The 17,762-nt window shown below is 38.2% G+C and overlaps 1 protein-coding gene across 1 annotated transcript in view; it reads right to left on the reverse strand.

The window, feature by feature from the left end:
* LOC136866382 (BSD domain-containing protein 1) overlaps window positions 1-17,762 on the reverse strand; it is a 93,930-nt gene that overhangs the window by 28,789 nt on the left and 47,379 nt on the right. Inside the window, exon 5 of the mRNA XM_068226852.1 lies at window positions 8,092-8,227. Within this exon, the coding sequence (XP_068082953.1) occupies window positions 8,092-8,227 (136 nt within the window). The remainder of the gene's footprint in view (window positions 1-8,091; window positions 8,228-17,762) is intronic.

Raw genomic sequence — 17,762 nt, forward strand, 5'->3', positions numbered from 1 at the left:
CCAACCAACCAACCAACCAACCAACCAACCAACCAACCAACCAACCAACCAACCAACCAACCAACCAACCAACCAACCAACCAACCAACCAACCAACCAACCAACCAACCAACCAACCAACCAACCAACCAACCAACCAACCAACCAACCAACCAACCAACCAACCAACCAACCAACCAACCAACCAACCAACCAACCAACCAACCAACCAACCAACCAACCAACCAACCAACCAACCAACCAACCAACCAACCAACCAACCAACCAACCAACCAACCAACCAACCAACCAACCAACCAACCAACCAACCAACCAACCAACCAACCAACCAACCAACCAACCAACCAACCAACCAACATCTTCAAGAAACATAATATTAAAATTTCGTTCAGAACCAACAATAGAAATATAGAAATAGTGCACAATTCCAAGTCAATAAACAAATCCGACATTCACGCAAAGTCAGGCTGTTTTTACTCATACATCAGACAGACTGGAAGAAGTTTCAAAATACTTAGAACACGTCAATGCCATTAAGTATAATAGTTTTTCTGCAATAGGCCAACACATACATGACTCAAAGCATAATTTCACTACCATAGAACAAGACCTAGAAATTCTCAAGAACATAAACAAAGGCCCTTTACTCGATGTTACAGAAAACTGTTTTATTCATTTACACCAATTTTTCAATCCCAATCTAAACCTCAATGAAATTTCAGAAAAACCTAATATTCTTTTCGACTTCCTAATTGAAGTCTTTAGAGGCATCAAATCCACGAAGAAGAAATTGATCTTTTACGCTCTGCACAATGCTCACCTATGTCGCACACTACCACCACTCCATCCCCCTGACCCGCCTTAAACTCCGCCTTCCCATCCCTTCCTCTCTCCTCCCCCCTCCCTCTCCTTTTCCTGCCCCTCCCACCACACCTCCACTCACACTCAACTTACTTACATCCATCTCACTCGTCCACAACCGTTCTCACAACACACAACCAGCACGCTGAACAAGGTGAGTCCCATATTCCATCACATTCGGCCGCGAACCCATCTTTAGCTATCCATTTCATTAACTTAGCTTTTCTTCCTTTTAAGCTTCATCACCTATGTTGAGCTGAGACAACCTCAAAATTCAACCTTATTCAACCACTCAACGTCAGGTGTACCGGCCTTAAACAAATATTTGATGGTCTTGCCAACCACACACAACACTGGACCTGGACTTACATATCTCCACTGATAACAACAGAAGAGTGGACAATTTTACCGCATCGTTTTATTATTATACTAAGACTTTTACTCTCATTCATCAGACCAATTTTATTGTACAATACCTACCTGCCTCATTAGACTATAACGCCTCTATGCGTTATATTATGCCATCATATTTTACTCGTTATTCATCTAGCTCTTAATGTAAAAACAGTCAATCATTTGTACTTTGCAATGCATGTATCATGTCTACAATTTTATGTTGTGTACCCTGCCCACTTTGTGATTTCTAGCTGATGATGATGCCATTAAGTGTCGAAACCGGTACTAGTAATAATAAATAACATGTTGTGAACACCTTGTACAACACACTTTGTATTGAATAGGTTGAACCTTCTTTAATTCTAATTGTGAATCTCAGTTCAATACAGGAAAATGAAGTTCTTAACTTATAGCGATGTTAGTATGTAAGAAATACCTTGCTCTTTCAGGTTCTCAAAAAGTCAGAGTAAGGACTTAATTGAAATTACAAATTCCTTCTGAAAAGGCAGTAGACTGTTTCTTTTGCCAACCCTTATTTGGGAGATAATGTCCAGAAATCTTTTCAGGGTACTTTCTTTGCTGTGAAGATCAAGTCCGTAGCCACTTCTGAGAGGAGTTTTATGGTCCTTGGGGATTCTAGAATTTAACACACTGAATACGTCATTAACCAACTCGAATAACTCACTTTCATGGTCTTTATGCAGGAAGTATTTAACTGCCTTAGCAGAATGCTATGAAAACAGCTGTGCGGCTAATCGTACATTTTGATGACATCGTCCAATTACACTCAGGTGAACATAATTGATATGATATGTTGGTGTTAAGTCCCCACTTTGTTGTGCTAACAATTCTTGTATCATACCACTACGTAATTCAGTTCTGTCGGGCAGCACAAAACCTTCATCTAAGAAAAGGTTCCTCAAAAGCTTTTAAAGATGAGACACATCACAGAAAACCCACACTTTTCTTAATTTGTCCACGGGATTATAAAAAAAAAGTGTTGGTCATATTTACATGCAGCTCTTTCCACACTTTAGCATTTTTCCCTCCCATATCACATGTTACGGCAACCACATTAATGTGGCAAGCTTCAATGTTTGTTATAATGTCCTGCAGAAGTTCGGCTGTCATGGTCTTGTCAAAGTCATAATACACAGGTTGTTTCCATTGAGAAAACAAACCTCGAACCATGACAACAAGGACATTCCTGTACGGAAAGTATTACATCATTTGCTAAATCATAACAAATATGAGAGTCAATATTCATCTCATCAAAACTCAAAACAGCATATTTTTCCAGGCCTTGAAAATTTACTGAGTGAAACTTTAATAAATGGAGCACTTCCTTCAAAATACCAGGTCTGCATTTCAGCTTTGTATCCACTTCTGGAATGTTGATCTAGCAGGTAAAGGCGTGTTTCTCTTTCTAAGGTAAGCATAAGCCTTCTTAGAAAGTGCCCTTAATGCAAGAGCACTTGCATTCTGAGGACCATTTCACTCTTTTCTTCGCGCTTAGAAGACACCGTGTCTGTCCCGGTGTAAAACATTTTGACAGTAATTTCTCTACTTTTTTGATAACATGTTGTGTCACTTTGGGTGGTGACGGTCATCTTTTGACTGATACGATATACCATGGACCTCAACATTTTTTAAGCGTGCCTTTTGTAGCTTTCAGCGTCACCAACATAACAGCATGCTTCCTTTTTTAATGCTTCGACTTGTCTTTGAAGTGTTTCCATTTCCTTGTCCTTATTATCTTCAATTGAGTCTGTAATAGTTGACTGGTTGAGTTTCCTCTTCCTAGGGGATAATGTAGTCAGAGTACACATCACCCTTTTCCTGATATTTTGACCTTTGTGCCGTATATCTCATTCAGTGGAAACCTGTGGAATGCCAATACATACGTACTTTAGAACAGTGTTTTGGACACAATTAGGCCAAGGTTTTCAAAGCAGCTTATACCATTAGATTAGAGGACAGATATGGAAGTAAAGAATACATACCTGCGATGTAGTTTCACTTGTACTAGGTCCTCCATGCCAGTTGGGAATAATTTGAGATGGTACAGCATCTGGGCAAACCTAAAGGCTCATTTTTCATATCTCGCTCGTAATCTGTTGGAAGAGAATGAACAGAATATACGCGAGATACGGATTTAACTTATCAGTTTGCTTACAGCGAGAAATCCACAAACGCTTCAACTCGTCATTTTTTGGAAACTATGATACATAACACCGGTAATTTAAATCCATAATTACGACACTGTGCCACAGCACAATAAATACGACTTTTAACGTTTCCACTGATCATTACACTGCACAGGTTCACACCAGACCAAAGCACAAAGCAGAACTAACTGCACAGTTCGGTTGTTACATGCCAGAATTAATATAGGATTCGTCAACACAAATATTATTTTATATTGTTATTTAGTATTGTTAATCATTACAAAGTTATGTTTAAATTTATTTCATAATTCAGACGTCTTATATAACTAATTAACAAATAATATTTCTCTCTGTCAAAAATAGCTATTTAATAAAAAGTAGGTCCTCTGAATGAAATATTTGAATATTTAAATAAACATAATGACAGTTGATGGAAATATGACCATAAATATAATGTATTATTTATTATTCGAGAAAATTAGAAGCAAAGATATACATAATGTAGGTACAGGTCATAAATATCTTTAAAACTACTAATTTAAGGGTAACTTTTTTGAAATACATTAAATCATTTTGGAATCCCTTCCCCACAAAACCAAAAGAAATAATTATAAAACTAATCAGTTTAGAAGTGTAATTTTACCACTTGCTCTCTTAGTTTGTGGTCGCCTCATACTGTGCATACTGCATACTAATATTTAATGCATAGACACATTATCATTTGTGTGTATTACTATGAGGTCATTCTTTGTGTATCAAGGCAGGAACGTTTTTCGCTGATTGAATATCCTGAGCAGCTGAAGACCCTCTCGCTGGAGGCACTCGTAGCGGGTATGTTAAGCACTTTTTTCACTACACAGGCAAGTCGGCAGCCTGTGCAAATTTTTTTTCACCACCGCAGTATATTTTCGTCACTAATAAATTCTTTTTGCAGGTACCTACTGACCTCATGATGTATCATTGGTGAATTTACCGCCCAATCATCAAATTTTGCTTTCTTACGTTGCACTGAATTTTCATTTGAAGAAGATGGGACTTCTTGTCTATTTTGATTGGGTAGCTGCTCTGAAAATATACATGCTCAAGTTATTGATATTTTATGTTAATGTTAGAATATTAAAAATATCTAATTTGCATAGGTATAATACATAATAATAAAGAAGAAATAACCACAGAACCTTACCTTCAACACATTTGTCGAGCTGCCTCAAAAACAGACATTTGTTCTCCTGCATTTAGTTTCTTTAATGTGTGATATTTAGGCACCAAAAATGTTGCAATTCTGTGTAACATAATGACTTCCATTTTCTGCTCCAGGAAGACACCACTGGTTTGTTTCAAACGCTTCAAGTACTGAAAATTAATTTAGTATGAAAACATTTTTACATTTAAATATCAGAAGACTCGCATTAAAATTTAAAAGAAATGAAATATTACCTGTTCATTGTCATCCTGTGGAGAACAATGGGCTTTTAAGGCATAAAACCACGGAAGGACCAGATGTAAAGTCGGCTCCTCATCACCCTCAAGATCAATTGTGGCTTCCTTAAATGGCTTAAGAAATGTTATAAGCAGGCCAGTAATGTCCTGATCATAACCGAGCATTTTATCAGAGGCACCCTCCTTCTTTAAAATAGTTCTCACAGCACCTATCTGGGAGTGAATTGATTGCAGCATGTCAAAATAACTGTTCCACCGAGTGGAAAAAGACATATAGTGCACACCCTTGTAATTATCTGTCCACAGGTCAGTGGTACTCGCACAGATACCAGATTTAATAGCATGTACTATATGGGGAAGCGTTTTACTGTACACTTTGTCCACGGAAGTTTGTACCTTCCTAGCACCTGTGACTCAAGACGGTATAACATTTTAAATATCCATCGAGCCATACTTTTTGCCCATTTCTATCAGCGTTTGCCCTAAATTTAAAAATCCCTCACCCTCAATAGTTGTAAACGGTCTCAAGTCTTTGGCGCACGTTTCCACGCACTTGTCAGTCACCAAGTCCTTGTCCTCTTTCAAAATATTTTTAGACTGTGGAAAAATTGGGTCAAATTTGCAAACATGTCGCAACATACTTGAGGTCCCTGAATGGGTGCCGAGTAGCTTTTCGCAAAAATTGCACTGCAAGTAACCTACTGGCTTATTTAATACCTGTTCGTAAACATATGAAAATTTTTTCCCATGCTAGACTTGAGCCCTGTTTTATTGCTAGAATAAATTCATCACTTTTTAATTTTTCTTCGATTTCCTTCCCGGTTGATTTGCTCATTTTCCTGCTGGTTCCACCTCAAACTACAATAGAGCTGCACTTGACGCAATACATAGCTACACTAACATATAACGGCACATTCACGTTGCATCGATAGCAAATTTCACGTTCACTCTTGTCAAGTCCGGCAGTCCGAACGGGTCCCAGGCAGTCAGGCTTAGGGAAACCCAGGTTTTGGTTTGCTATGACTAGCGCGCTCAGTACATGTGCACTCTTGCTTTGCTGACACTCAAGCTAAGCTGCTTTGCTTGTTGCAAGCCAGCTTGGGGCAAGCAAGCCTGAAGTACAATTTGTACACCCTTAGTCTGCCTCACTACAATGGCCCACCTAGTCAACGGATGTCTCCTTCTAGGTTACTAGTCTGTAACTGCCTTTGTCCATTTCCAGGGATTAGTTCTTGCTACATGCCCAGCCCAGCTCCACTTCTGGGACCACTCCTCCTTTTGAACGTCCTTTAGACCAGTTTTAAGTTTTATGACATTGTTACAGAGGAGGTCTCTCAGAGAAATGGACAGTAAGCTTCTTTTCATCTTTTACTGAGAGACTAGAAGTTGCTTGACCTGTCTTTTAGTTAGGAACCAGATCTCAGGACCATTATGAGAACGGGCAGAACACAAGTGGCCATTATTTCCCTTCTGATGTTAATCAAATAATCATTCTTGAGAATGAAGTTAAATCTTCCAGGCAATTACTGCTCTTCTCCTGATCTCTTTATCCAGCCTCCTGTAAAAGGACACTGTCTGGCTTTAATAAATGTATTCATCCATGTATTCTGTTGTCTCTCCGTTCAATTTTATTGGTTCCTCAAGGCTATTTTTCATTAACATGGTCTTGACTTTATTCATTAGTAATCCCACTCGCTTACAGTGCTCATGAAGGTTACTCAACATAAACTGAAGTCTGAGCGATTCTTTGAAAACAGGACATCATCATCTGCAGCATCATCTGAGACTTATAGTGATGCTAAGATCAGACCAGATTTGATGTTTGTTCAAAAGGAGGATTTGTTGAGTTTATCAGTTTATTTCATCACTTTTAAAGTCTGTGGTGTATAGAGAGCATGTGTAGGACTAAGGTAAACATGTCAAGAGTACCCATTTCTGCTACTGAACACTTTGAATTGTAAAATTCCTGCAAGGTGGATGGCAACAAGCAGATGTTGTCACTATGTTAGAGTGAGTCAGAGTGATGTCTCCAGAGAGTGGGAAAAGTTCAGGGAGATATGAATGGTTGCTGATCCGCCACTGCTACCCCCTAATTTTGCCATGATATCTGGAGGGCCACTAGAGTAAATGTATCAGATCAGACAACATAAAATTGGTGGTACAACAGAGTATTGATATGAAGGAGACCTATGCCAAAAGCTCCTCTTAAAATTCATCTTAAGGCAGCTCGTGTGATGTGGCCGACAACTCATAGCCCATGGCATCATAACATCTCTTTTCTGATGTCGTCATAAATTTGCACCCACACATAGGGCATTAGAGTCTGGAGACCGTCTGGCGAGAAATGGAATGAGCCCTTCATACTGGAGTGCCATCAGTAGCTACAATGTTCTGTCATGTTTTGGGGTGGAATCATGTTTGGTCAACGTACACCTCTTAATTCCTATCCAGGGTAACATGACTGGTCTGGCAAACATACACAACATCCTCCAACCTGTAGTTCAGGGCTTTACACTAGTAGATGATAGTGCTCATGCCCAACAATCCAAGGCAGTAAATGAGTTCCTCGATATGCACAGCATACAGCAAATGGTGGCAATAACTTCCACAGTCAAACGATGGTCCTCCATAACCTGTTGCTCCACTCAAACAATCTTGTTCTCAGATTGGCTTGCCTGAGGCTGTTTTAGTTCAGTTACACATGACATTCTGCCTTAGTTGAATTTTAGTAGCCATGAGCACAAGGTTTTCATGTCCATGACACCATCACTACAGGTTTCACTCAAATGATGATGATTTTCAATTAATATGATACCATGCAAGCAGAGAAAATGGGTGATACCTGGTTCTTGGAACGTGAAAGCTGCCATATTAAGTATCCAAAATATCTCTGGTTTCAAGCTGCTGCCACATGGCTTCTGTGAGCCTGATGATGCAGTCATCTGTGTCATATATTCACAAAGGATATTCATGTGTTTTAAAATGTGTCCCATGTTTCTGCCTATCATCATTTTGAAGAAAAAATGAGGAAACCTTAGAACATGAATGTACCTCATTATGAAGTTTGTTTTGACTTTATACCATTCCAAATTCATTTAGATATACAAATAAAAATAATATGTGATTACAATTGCCAGGCTTGATATGAGAATGGGAAAACAAGTAGACACTGAAAGCATGGCTCCTACTCAATCAGGCTTAAAAAAGTGTAATCTTATTGATTTACCTTTCTCCCAGCATAAATTCTCGGCCGCTTGCTTCTCTCTCTCTGCTCTCCTTTCAAGAGCTTCCAGACGAGCCTCTTCATCTTCCAACAGGGCTTTGGCGAACAAGTAGCGCTGCCAGAACAACGCATGGGACACCTAGACATCCATACTTACATTTAAATGAAAGGAAATAATTCTCTGGAATAATTGGTGTTTTAGTTACACAATAGAGTCCACATTCACAAAATATACTGTCTTAGGATGTATAGGATATTAGGATGCATTTGGAGAGAAAAATAATGACTTGGGTAAAGCAGTAATAATACCTATACTCAAGGAGGAGGATACGTGACAATTATCAAAGAATCACACTCATATCTCAGGTAGCAAAATTATTTGAAAGGGTATTAGAAAAGAGAATGAGAAGGAAGGTGGAAGGACAATTACAAGAAGAGCAATATGGCTTCAGAAATGGAAGATCAACACTAGACCCCATCCTCAGTATGAGGCAGTTAATGCAAAAACATCGCAAATACTGAAGAGATATGGTGATAACACTCCTTAATTTACAAAAGGCTTACACCCAAACCAAAGGTATTGAAAAGTAATGCAACAGAAAGGATTCAGAAAACAAAGAATATATGCAGCAGTGTCCAGACACATGTGGGGAGAACAGAGCAGTTTTGGAATGAAACTAGACTATGACGAGGAAGTGAGCTGTCACCACTGTTATTCAATACTTCACATCAAAGCCTGCACGGTTCCTATGTAACATTGCATCATCCATTTTCGTGAAGCAAATTTACTGCAAGCCATAAGACACATTTATGTTGAAAAGCTTCAACTTCAATACAAACAAGAAGTGAGTGGCACCTTCAGTGTTGCCAATTTTAAACTGAGTTCACCAAAGATTCGCTAGAGGGCTGACATGATAGTAAATATACCCAAATCTATGAAAATACAAAGTGTGAAGAATTAGCTAGAAGGCTGGAAAGTTAAAACTTTATTTCTTAAATAATGTTTTAAAATGTTGGCTGAAGTTATGTGGTTAATTAGAAATCATCAGCAGTTATAAAAGAGAACCATATAATATATGGGTATTATCCTATGACCAAGCTTCTTCAAAAATATAAGTTGTAGGCCAACCGGTGGATTAAGCTCATTTTTTTTTTTTTTTGCTATACGTCGCACCAACACTGACTGGTCTTATGGCGACGATGGGACAGGAAAGGCCTAGCAATGGGAAGGAAGCGGCCATGGCCTTAATTAAGGTACAGCCTCAGCATTTGCCTGGTGTGAAAATGGGAAACTACGGAAAACCAGTTTCAGGGCTGCCAACAGTGGGATTGGAACCTACTATCTCCCGGATGCGAGATCACAGCTGTGCGCCCCTAACTGCACGGCCAACTCACCCGGTGATAAAGCTCAAAAGTACCCTCCTGGTCTCTCAGACTGCCAACACTTTGACATGTGGGGAATACGGCAAAAGGCCATTTAAACATTTTCCTACATTGACATGGTCAGGAGGATACTTTTGAGCCTAATCCACCGGTTGGCCTACAACTCATATTTTTTAAGAAGCTTGGTTACAAGATAATACAGGTTCTCTTTTATAACCGCTGATGACTTCTAATTAACCGCATAACTTTGCCCAACATTTTAAAACATTATTAAAGAAGATAAAATTTTAACTTTGTTTAAATTGGTATTATCAACAAATGGGACACACACAAGGAACAAATTTGAACTGAGTGACACACTTCAGACATCCAGTCCAACAGAAATTGTTTACAAGTGGTTAATTTAACAAAACTTTTATTTGAATTTCACATGTGGTGTTTTAAGAGTCTTCTACTTCATTGTTATATATTTTAATGCCTGTCTTATGTTTTGTGATAATGTATATGATAAGGGATTCTAATGATTGTACCGATGTTTAGAATTATAAGGCTGAGGATGACCCCTGGTTGGAATGAAACTGGTCCCTTCAATAGTGAAATGATCTAAAATCTATTTGTCATTTTACTTATAGCGTACTGAAAGGTGGATAACCTCCTACCTATTATCCTGATTACATGTCAACATGGATAAAACGTTTTCTTAACTAATGAGAACACACCAGTTCTGAGAGAAAATTTCCCCACCCATAATACCACTTCTCAGCCACAATATAACTCCTGTTACAATACAGTAAAATACCAGTATAACAACATTTTGGGGACCTCAGAAATTAATTTGTTATATGAAATTTTGTTGTACTGAAATAAGTCAATTCTTAAGAACTCACCCATTGCTAAACCTGTCGAAGAATCTACGATATTTCAACATGAATTTACACATAAAAACCTTAATACTGTATTTATTAAATGAAAGGAAAATTAGGATATATATATATATGTACAAATATGAAGTAATGATATAAAGTACAGGTATTTGCAAGAAGTTTTCAGCATCTCAAATTTTACTCTGTACGGTACATTATGTCCTCGACTTTATTTTTTGAAAACGTCTGTAATTTTCTTCTGAACACTCCCAGACACAAATATTCAAGATAGTCAGCAACCACCACACTTGAATTTAACACAGATTCTGGCACATCACTTCGTGACAGACGAAAATCCTGGAGACTATGGGCCATGCTGTTGACTGCATAAGAGTCAAAGCCTGTTGAATACTTTGAGGCACATCTTCCCCTTCCACCTCATCATCACATGGACTCCTATCACTTATAATATCTGCCACAATCTCTTCTTCAGTGATTTTCTTTTCCACTAACACAACACAGTCCATGTTGACATAATCAGTAGGATTTACACTTGTTGGCACATCCAACTTTTCACACAAATGCTTCCAGTTCTTCTCTGATTCTGAATCCAACTCTTCACTTTCTGCAATGTTATCTTCTCCATAACCCACTTCAGCTTTTCTAAAGTAGTTCCTGATTACCTCTTCTTTCAGCGATCTCCATGCAGCACTCAACAACTGCATTGCTTCCAATAAGTTGAAATTAATGTCTCTCTCTAAGGCAATGTTACATACGGTGTAGCATATGCCAGACCACACGAGCTCGGTAATGCCACTTCACCACATGGATTATCCCCTGATCCAGTAGCCGCAGGACTGAGGTAGTGTTAGGAGGCAAAAATAAAACTTTCACACGCTCCAAATGGTGAGGTACACAATTCTGAGAGGAGCAATTGTCTCCTCTTTTCAGCCTTCATCAGGCGTTCCAGGCACAACAATCACTCATCGAAAATCACTGATGTCATCCATGCCTTGTTATTGCGCCTATATTGACAGGGCAGATACTCCCTTGAAGCACCTTGGCTTCCCAAACTTCCCAATTATGAGAAGCTTCAGTTCATCTGTCATCGTGGAGTTGGTGCAGAAAAGAGCCGTTATCTGTTCTTTTGAGCGTTTGCCCCCAAAACACTTATTTCCCTTGAATTCAAGGGTTTTGTTCGGCATTAATCTGTAGAATAATGCAGTGTCATCTGCATTATAAATATCTGTCCGTGAATGTTCTTTCGAGGCAGCTAATAGTGTCACCATCCGCCATGAAGATGCAACTTCCTTCGGGACACTGTTTGCTACACCATTTACAACCTTGTGGGAAATACCATCTCAGAACCTATGAAGCCAACCAGTGTTCCCCACAAATTCAAGAAATCCAAGTGAACGTGCACAGGATCGTTGCTCGCTTGCATAACAGCGGGTCACTGACAGGAATGTTTCTGGTCCGCATTTCGACAAATCACATATAAACGGCTTTGTCCACCTCCTCATAGTCTGCTGTCTTCATCTTCTTTGGTTGGGGGCCAAGGGCAAAAGCATTAATATTCTGCTCTATCTTACTTTTCTGTTTTGGAAAAGTAGATAGTGTTGAAGTGCCATCCTTCTTCGCTATTTCTCCTTTCTTTCCTCCTTTCTCTACTTCCCGAATGTTTCACATTTTTCTTTTAAAGAAAACTGCTTTCGCTTCTTTTGATCCATGCTGGTGAAAGAGTTAACTGGCATACTAATACACATGTTGCTTCATGAACGAAAGATAACAAATTTGTCATGATGAGATGTGAATAAATGAAATGCAGCACTGAAGGCAGAGATGTGAAACTGTAATGTTCGTTTGTTGATTGTAAATGAGGCATTCCTATCCAGTTTATCTACTTTTTATGTATTGGTTACTTTGAAATTAATATTAAGCTCAACCAATTGCATACATGTATGGAAAATGGCTACGTGAACCATATCCCGTAGTAAACATGAATGCTGTAATCCAAGACGTGAACCCCAATTTTTAAAGATAATTTTATTAATAGAAAATTGGCTATAATTTGCTTTTTATGTATATGAAATTAATCCTACATAACGACTTTGGCCGGGATTCTGTGACATGTATAATGCAATGGTTCATAACAATGCTTCACTATCGGACAAACAGAAATTTCATTACCTTAAATCTACACTTTCAGGCGAGGCGGAAAATCTCCTGCAACCTGCCGCTTACAAATTCTAATTACGTCATTGCATGGAATTTACTTAGTGAAAGGTTATGATAATAAACGATTAAGGCGGAAACACATTACTGTCACTTCACGTGAGTTCGTGTGTTATCGTGGCACAATCGAACCTGTCAAGAAAGATGTGCTATGCCTTTTCTATACTGTATGAAATGTAGAATGATCACACTGCACTAATGTCACGGCTGGTGACAGGCTCTTCATGCGGAGCACAATTTTCTGCTCTTGCACATATCTGGCGACGTGAAGTGCGAATAGAAGCAGTTTCTTTTAGGATATGGAAGAAATGTTAATTGAATTGGTGCTGTGGGTGCATGAGAATCTGTATGACATAGGTTCGATTAACTATAGAAATCAGTAAATGTGGCACGAGGCATGGTACAAAATAGGAAAGGAGTTTAGACCACACGTACTAATTTTACTAGGCACTCATTTGTTGAAAACAGTCCACAATTGGGCTTATGATTGTTATCCCAATAATAATAATAATAATAATAATAATAATAATAATAATAATAATAATAATAATAATAATAAATGAAATGGCGTATCTAGTTTTAATAGGATTCAGTTGTTGAAAACAGTCCACAATTGTACTTATGATTGTTATCTCAATAATAATAATAATAATAATAATAATAATAATAATAATAATAATAAATGAAATGGTGTATGGCTTTTAGCGTTGGGAGTGTCCAGAACAAGTTCGGCTCACCAGGTGCAAGTATTTTGATTTGACGACCGTAGGTGACCTGCGCATCATGATGAGGATGAAATTATGATGAAGGCGCATACACCCAGTCCCCGTGCCAATGAAATTAACCAATGATGGTTAAAATTCCCGACCCAGCTGAGAATCGAACCCGGAACCCCTGTGACCAAAGGCCAGCACGCTAACCATTTAGCTACGGAGCAGTACATAATAATAATAATAATAATAATAAAAAAATTAAGTCCTACACAAGTTACAAATAATCCTGCTGAATTAGAGATCAGCGGGCGAGTTGGCCGTGCGGTTAGAGTCGCGCAGCTGTGAGCTTGCATTCAGGAGATAGTGGGTTCGAACCCCACTGTCGGCAGGCAGCCCTGAAGATGGTTTTCCGTTGTTTCCCATTTTCATACCAGGCAAATGCTGGGGCTGTACCGTAATTAAGGCCACGGCCGCTTTCTTCCCACTTCTAGTCCTTCCCTATCCCATCGTCGCCATAAGACCTATTTGTGTCGGTGCGACGTAAAGCAAATAGCAAAAAACGAATTACATATCCAGTTCATTTCTTCTTTGTCAATTTATTCTTCCATGACGAACTGTTGGTAATTGCCATGGCACAGAGTCTTCAAATGAGTTGAATTATTTTTTGAAATTTCCCATATCTGAAATGCTTGTGCAGGATTCCTCCGAATAAGTTGCAAATGCAGAGCGTACTTCGGCCAACAATTTCATCCTTGATGAGATTATGTAAGTAGGTGAATTCATTTTTTTTTTCAGCCTGAAGTACATCTGAATTTTTTCCGGATGCCCATATAGCTTCCTTATTAAATTGTAGTATTTACCGCAAATTACTTTCATGCACTCACAGTAGTTTGCGACAGACAGTACTCATGGCAACAGAAACATCACAGGCAATTAAAAGATCATCAGAATCCGATGAACTGGATGTACTATCGTAGCTTGCCATCGGTCGAAGTATACAGTGATCTGTGAACATGAGGACAGTGTGTTTCCTGTCTTCACGCCGCATGCAGTGACATCATCAACCTCCCCTCCACACTGACTCAGCTCAGAGATGGTTCACGTGAAGTGACAGCAGTGTGTTTCCGCCTTTAATTGCAACTAACCACATCCACCAGCTTTTATAACCTATAGCAATCAGTAAGGAATCTGCATGTGAATTAGCCAAATTGATTAATACAGTATCAAGCAATATGAACGCATTAGAAGCACTAGACATATAATTACTGAAAAGCTTGATCCAACCACTCGTAAGGCATGGGAGCTGATGCTTAATGATGAACCACTCCCTTCCTTTAAGGATTTTATTGCGTTCCTTGAAAAATGCAGACAAGTGTTGGGAAATTTACAACCCAACACAACAAGCAAAACAAATGAAACAAGGTGCACTAAACCTAATAAGCCAGATAAAGGTAGGCACTTCTCAAATGTCGGTAAAAATGCTTGCACACACTGCCAAGGCCAACATCCTTTGTATAAGTGTTATGATTTTTTTAAGCCTGAGTATTCGCAAAAGAAAAACATTTGCTCTTAGAAACAGTTTAAGCGTGAAATGTCTGAATACAGGACACGAGTCTAATCAGTGTGAAAGCAAGGGTATGTAAAGAGTGCCATAACGTTCATCATACATGATTGCATTTTGATAACAGAAGTCATCAGTTCAGTTCTCATGGAGGTAATTCTAATGCATGTGAGAACTCGCGCGGTGCTGAGAGTAACCCAGGAGTTATTTCAGCATCAGACAGACACAAGTATCACATATATTACTAGCCACAGCTGTCATTTAGGTCAAGGGTATTCATAGACTTGAATTCTTGTGCAGAGCACTCCTAGATGGCGGATCATAAGCTAGTTACATTACAGAAACGCTCGCTCAGTGACTTAGATTAAAGCGGTCATAATGAAATGCCTATATCAGGAATTAATAACACTAGTGGTGATGTCAGTATTACCTTGAGAGATAACAAGTACTCTAACAACCTGACTTGTTCAGGGTTCTCAGCCAAAAAGTCAAACTAATTACCATGACATTTCCCTAACAAAAATTTGGCATTTGCACAATATTTAGCAGCCACCTCCACCCCCATTAGCTGTCCAACACACACCTGTACACAATATTTATTACTCAAATAGGAAATACCACATTTTAAACAGTAGAATACATATAATTTAATAATGATCTGCCAGATAATAATAAATGTTAATACATTTTATTTGAAAATGAATAATGAAAGTATTACTATGAAAATTACTAATGACACACAAGGTTGGTAAAAAAAAAAAAAAAAAAAATGCAGCACAACAAAATTACACACAGTTTTTTTCTGGTTTTGAGTAGGCATATTTTATCTTCAATTCTGGCTTCACATCACTTATTCTTTGTTTCTCAGCTTTTTTCCTGTCCTTTTCTTTGACTTTCAGGTATATCTTCTCCAAGTAACCCTGGTATTTCTTATGAGCACATCTCACTGATAACAACATTCTATGATTAATTGGTATACATCTGACACCTCCATAGTACAAAAAAGAATCATACACTTGTCTTTGGGAATAATTGACTCCTCATGCATGTTTTTTTTTACCAAAATTAATTCATTTATAGAAAAGCTATTCTCCACTGCAGCATTTCCATGAGACAGTATGCGACAAAGGCTTTATTACTTGCCAAAGTTCACTATACTGTTTGTTTTCTGCTAAAATGTCACCAAAGAAAATGTTTAAACCCATACCATCATGAGATATCGAGATATATTCTTTGAATTTAGTGTCCAAAGCTTCCTTTGATTTACAACAAAGAGAAATAATTACATTGTGCTTTAGCCACAAGTTATTCTGTTAGCTTCACGCAATACTTCCAAAACATATTCCTTTCGGGTCTGATCAAGACTTGGTTGCTGATATATGTGTGGTCAAACTCGTAAGACCTTTCACTAATCTATACTTTAAAGGACTCTTATCCAACTGTTTTGTAACAACTGCCACTAATATTTTCTGATATTCGTGTTTAAAACTAAGAATTTCTCTATCTGACAATTTTAGTTCTTTAAGTACCTCTTTCGTACTAAATCCAACATCAACTTTAACCTACCTCAATTAAGTTTGTTGGGTGCTGTAGTGTAACGGTTCAAATCCCGTTACAAGATGATATCTGTACTTTTATTATTTTATCTGTATTATTATTATTATTATTATTATGTCAGTATTATTATTATGTTATCTGTGATATTGTTACTATTATTGTAATTATCAGTTTTATTCAATTCGATTTTGCAATTGCCTGTTGCTTGCAAGACTGTACTTAGATGTATGCATATATACGTATGTGTAGAATAACACTCAATACCTGTACAGTGAGAATTGTTGTATATATCAGAGATTGGATGTGACATTGGTGCATTGTGCAATATTGTTGGCGATTCTGCCAAGTCATTGCCACGCCATGGCTATGTCATCGTATTTAGTTAGCACTGAGTTCACTTTCTTTGAGAAACCCAACGAGCCGGCGGCGGTTTCACAACTGTATGTAATATTTGCCGCGTTGTGGGAGTATGTCATTGTTATTTCTGGAGATTACGTAGCTGTGTCAACCAACGTCTATATAAGGTGGGTGCATATTGTAGCGTGAGTCATTAGTTATACGGATGCAGTACAGTGAAGAAGTCTACTAGATCAAGAGGCCTTAGCTGGTCAGTGAACGAGTGTGAACGAGAGATGGTGAAGACTCAATGAGCCATTAATTATTGGTCATTGAGAGAGTGAGACCAAAAGGTTGGTCGCTCACTCAGTTGAAGACACGGACGCAAGGGCTTACCATGAAGTCAGAGAAGGCAACCCTGGACCTGCCAAGAGGTAATACCATATTGACTTACAAAGAAGTCAGATGATATGGAGAAGAAGCAGTCATAAGGATGTATCACCAAGTTAGGCGCGACACATCTACAGTAAACACCAGATCAAAGGAATACGTCGTAATTACACTCAAAGTGTTGAAGGTACAGTCAAGTGAATCAGTGAGGGAAAAATTTCGTATAAATTGTTAAATGTCCGGTCAAGAAGAATTCAAATTCATGCCTAGTTTCTTTCAGTTGCAATGTCATAATTTCATATTCTCATCTGTTTTATCGCAACAAGACTCACTATTTTTTGATATATTATTTAAAGAATATATATTGTTCTATCAAACGAATTCATAGTTTTATTTCATTAACAGTAAAATATCTTAACCTCAAAATTAATGGGGAAACCAAACGCCAATCTCCTTTTCCTAGAACTTATATGGTATGTTGTCAAAAGTAAGCTTATTACCCCACACCCTAGAGATAGTCAAGAGTCTCATTCTATTATTGCTGCACTGAGTGGTAGCTGGCGCCCTTCAAATAACGTATGTGTAAGTAAGCAGGTAACAAGTAAGTGTGAGTACAAGGTCCAACAAGTGTGTATT

Source organism: Anabrus simplex, chromosome 3 (assembly GCF_040414725.1).
Source record: "Anabrus simplex isolate iqAnaSimp1 chromosome 3, ASM4041472v1, whole genome shotgun sequence".
Taxonomy (NCBI): Eukaryota; Metazoa; Arthropoda; class Insecta; order Orthoptera; family Tettigoniidae; genus Anabrus; species Anabrus simplex.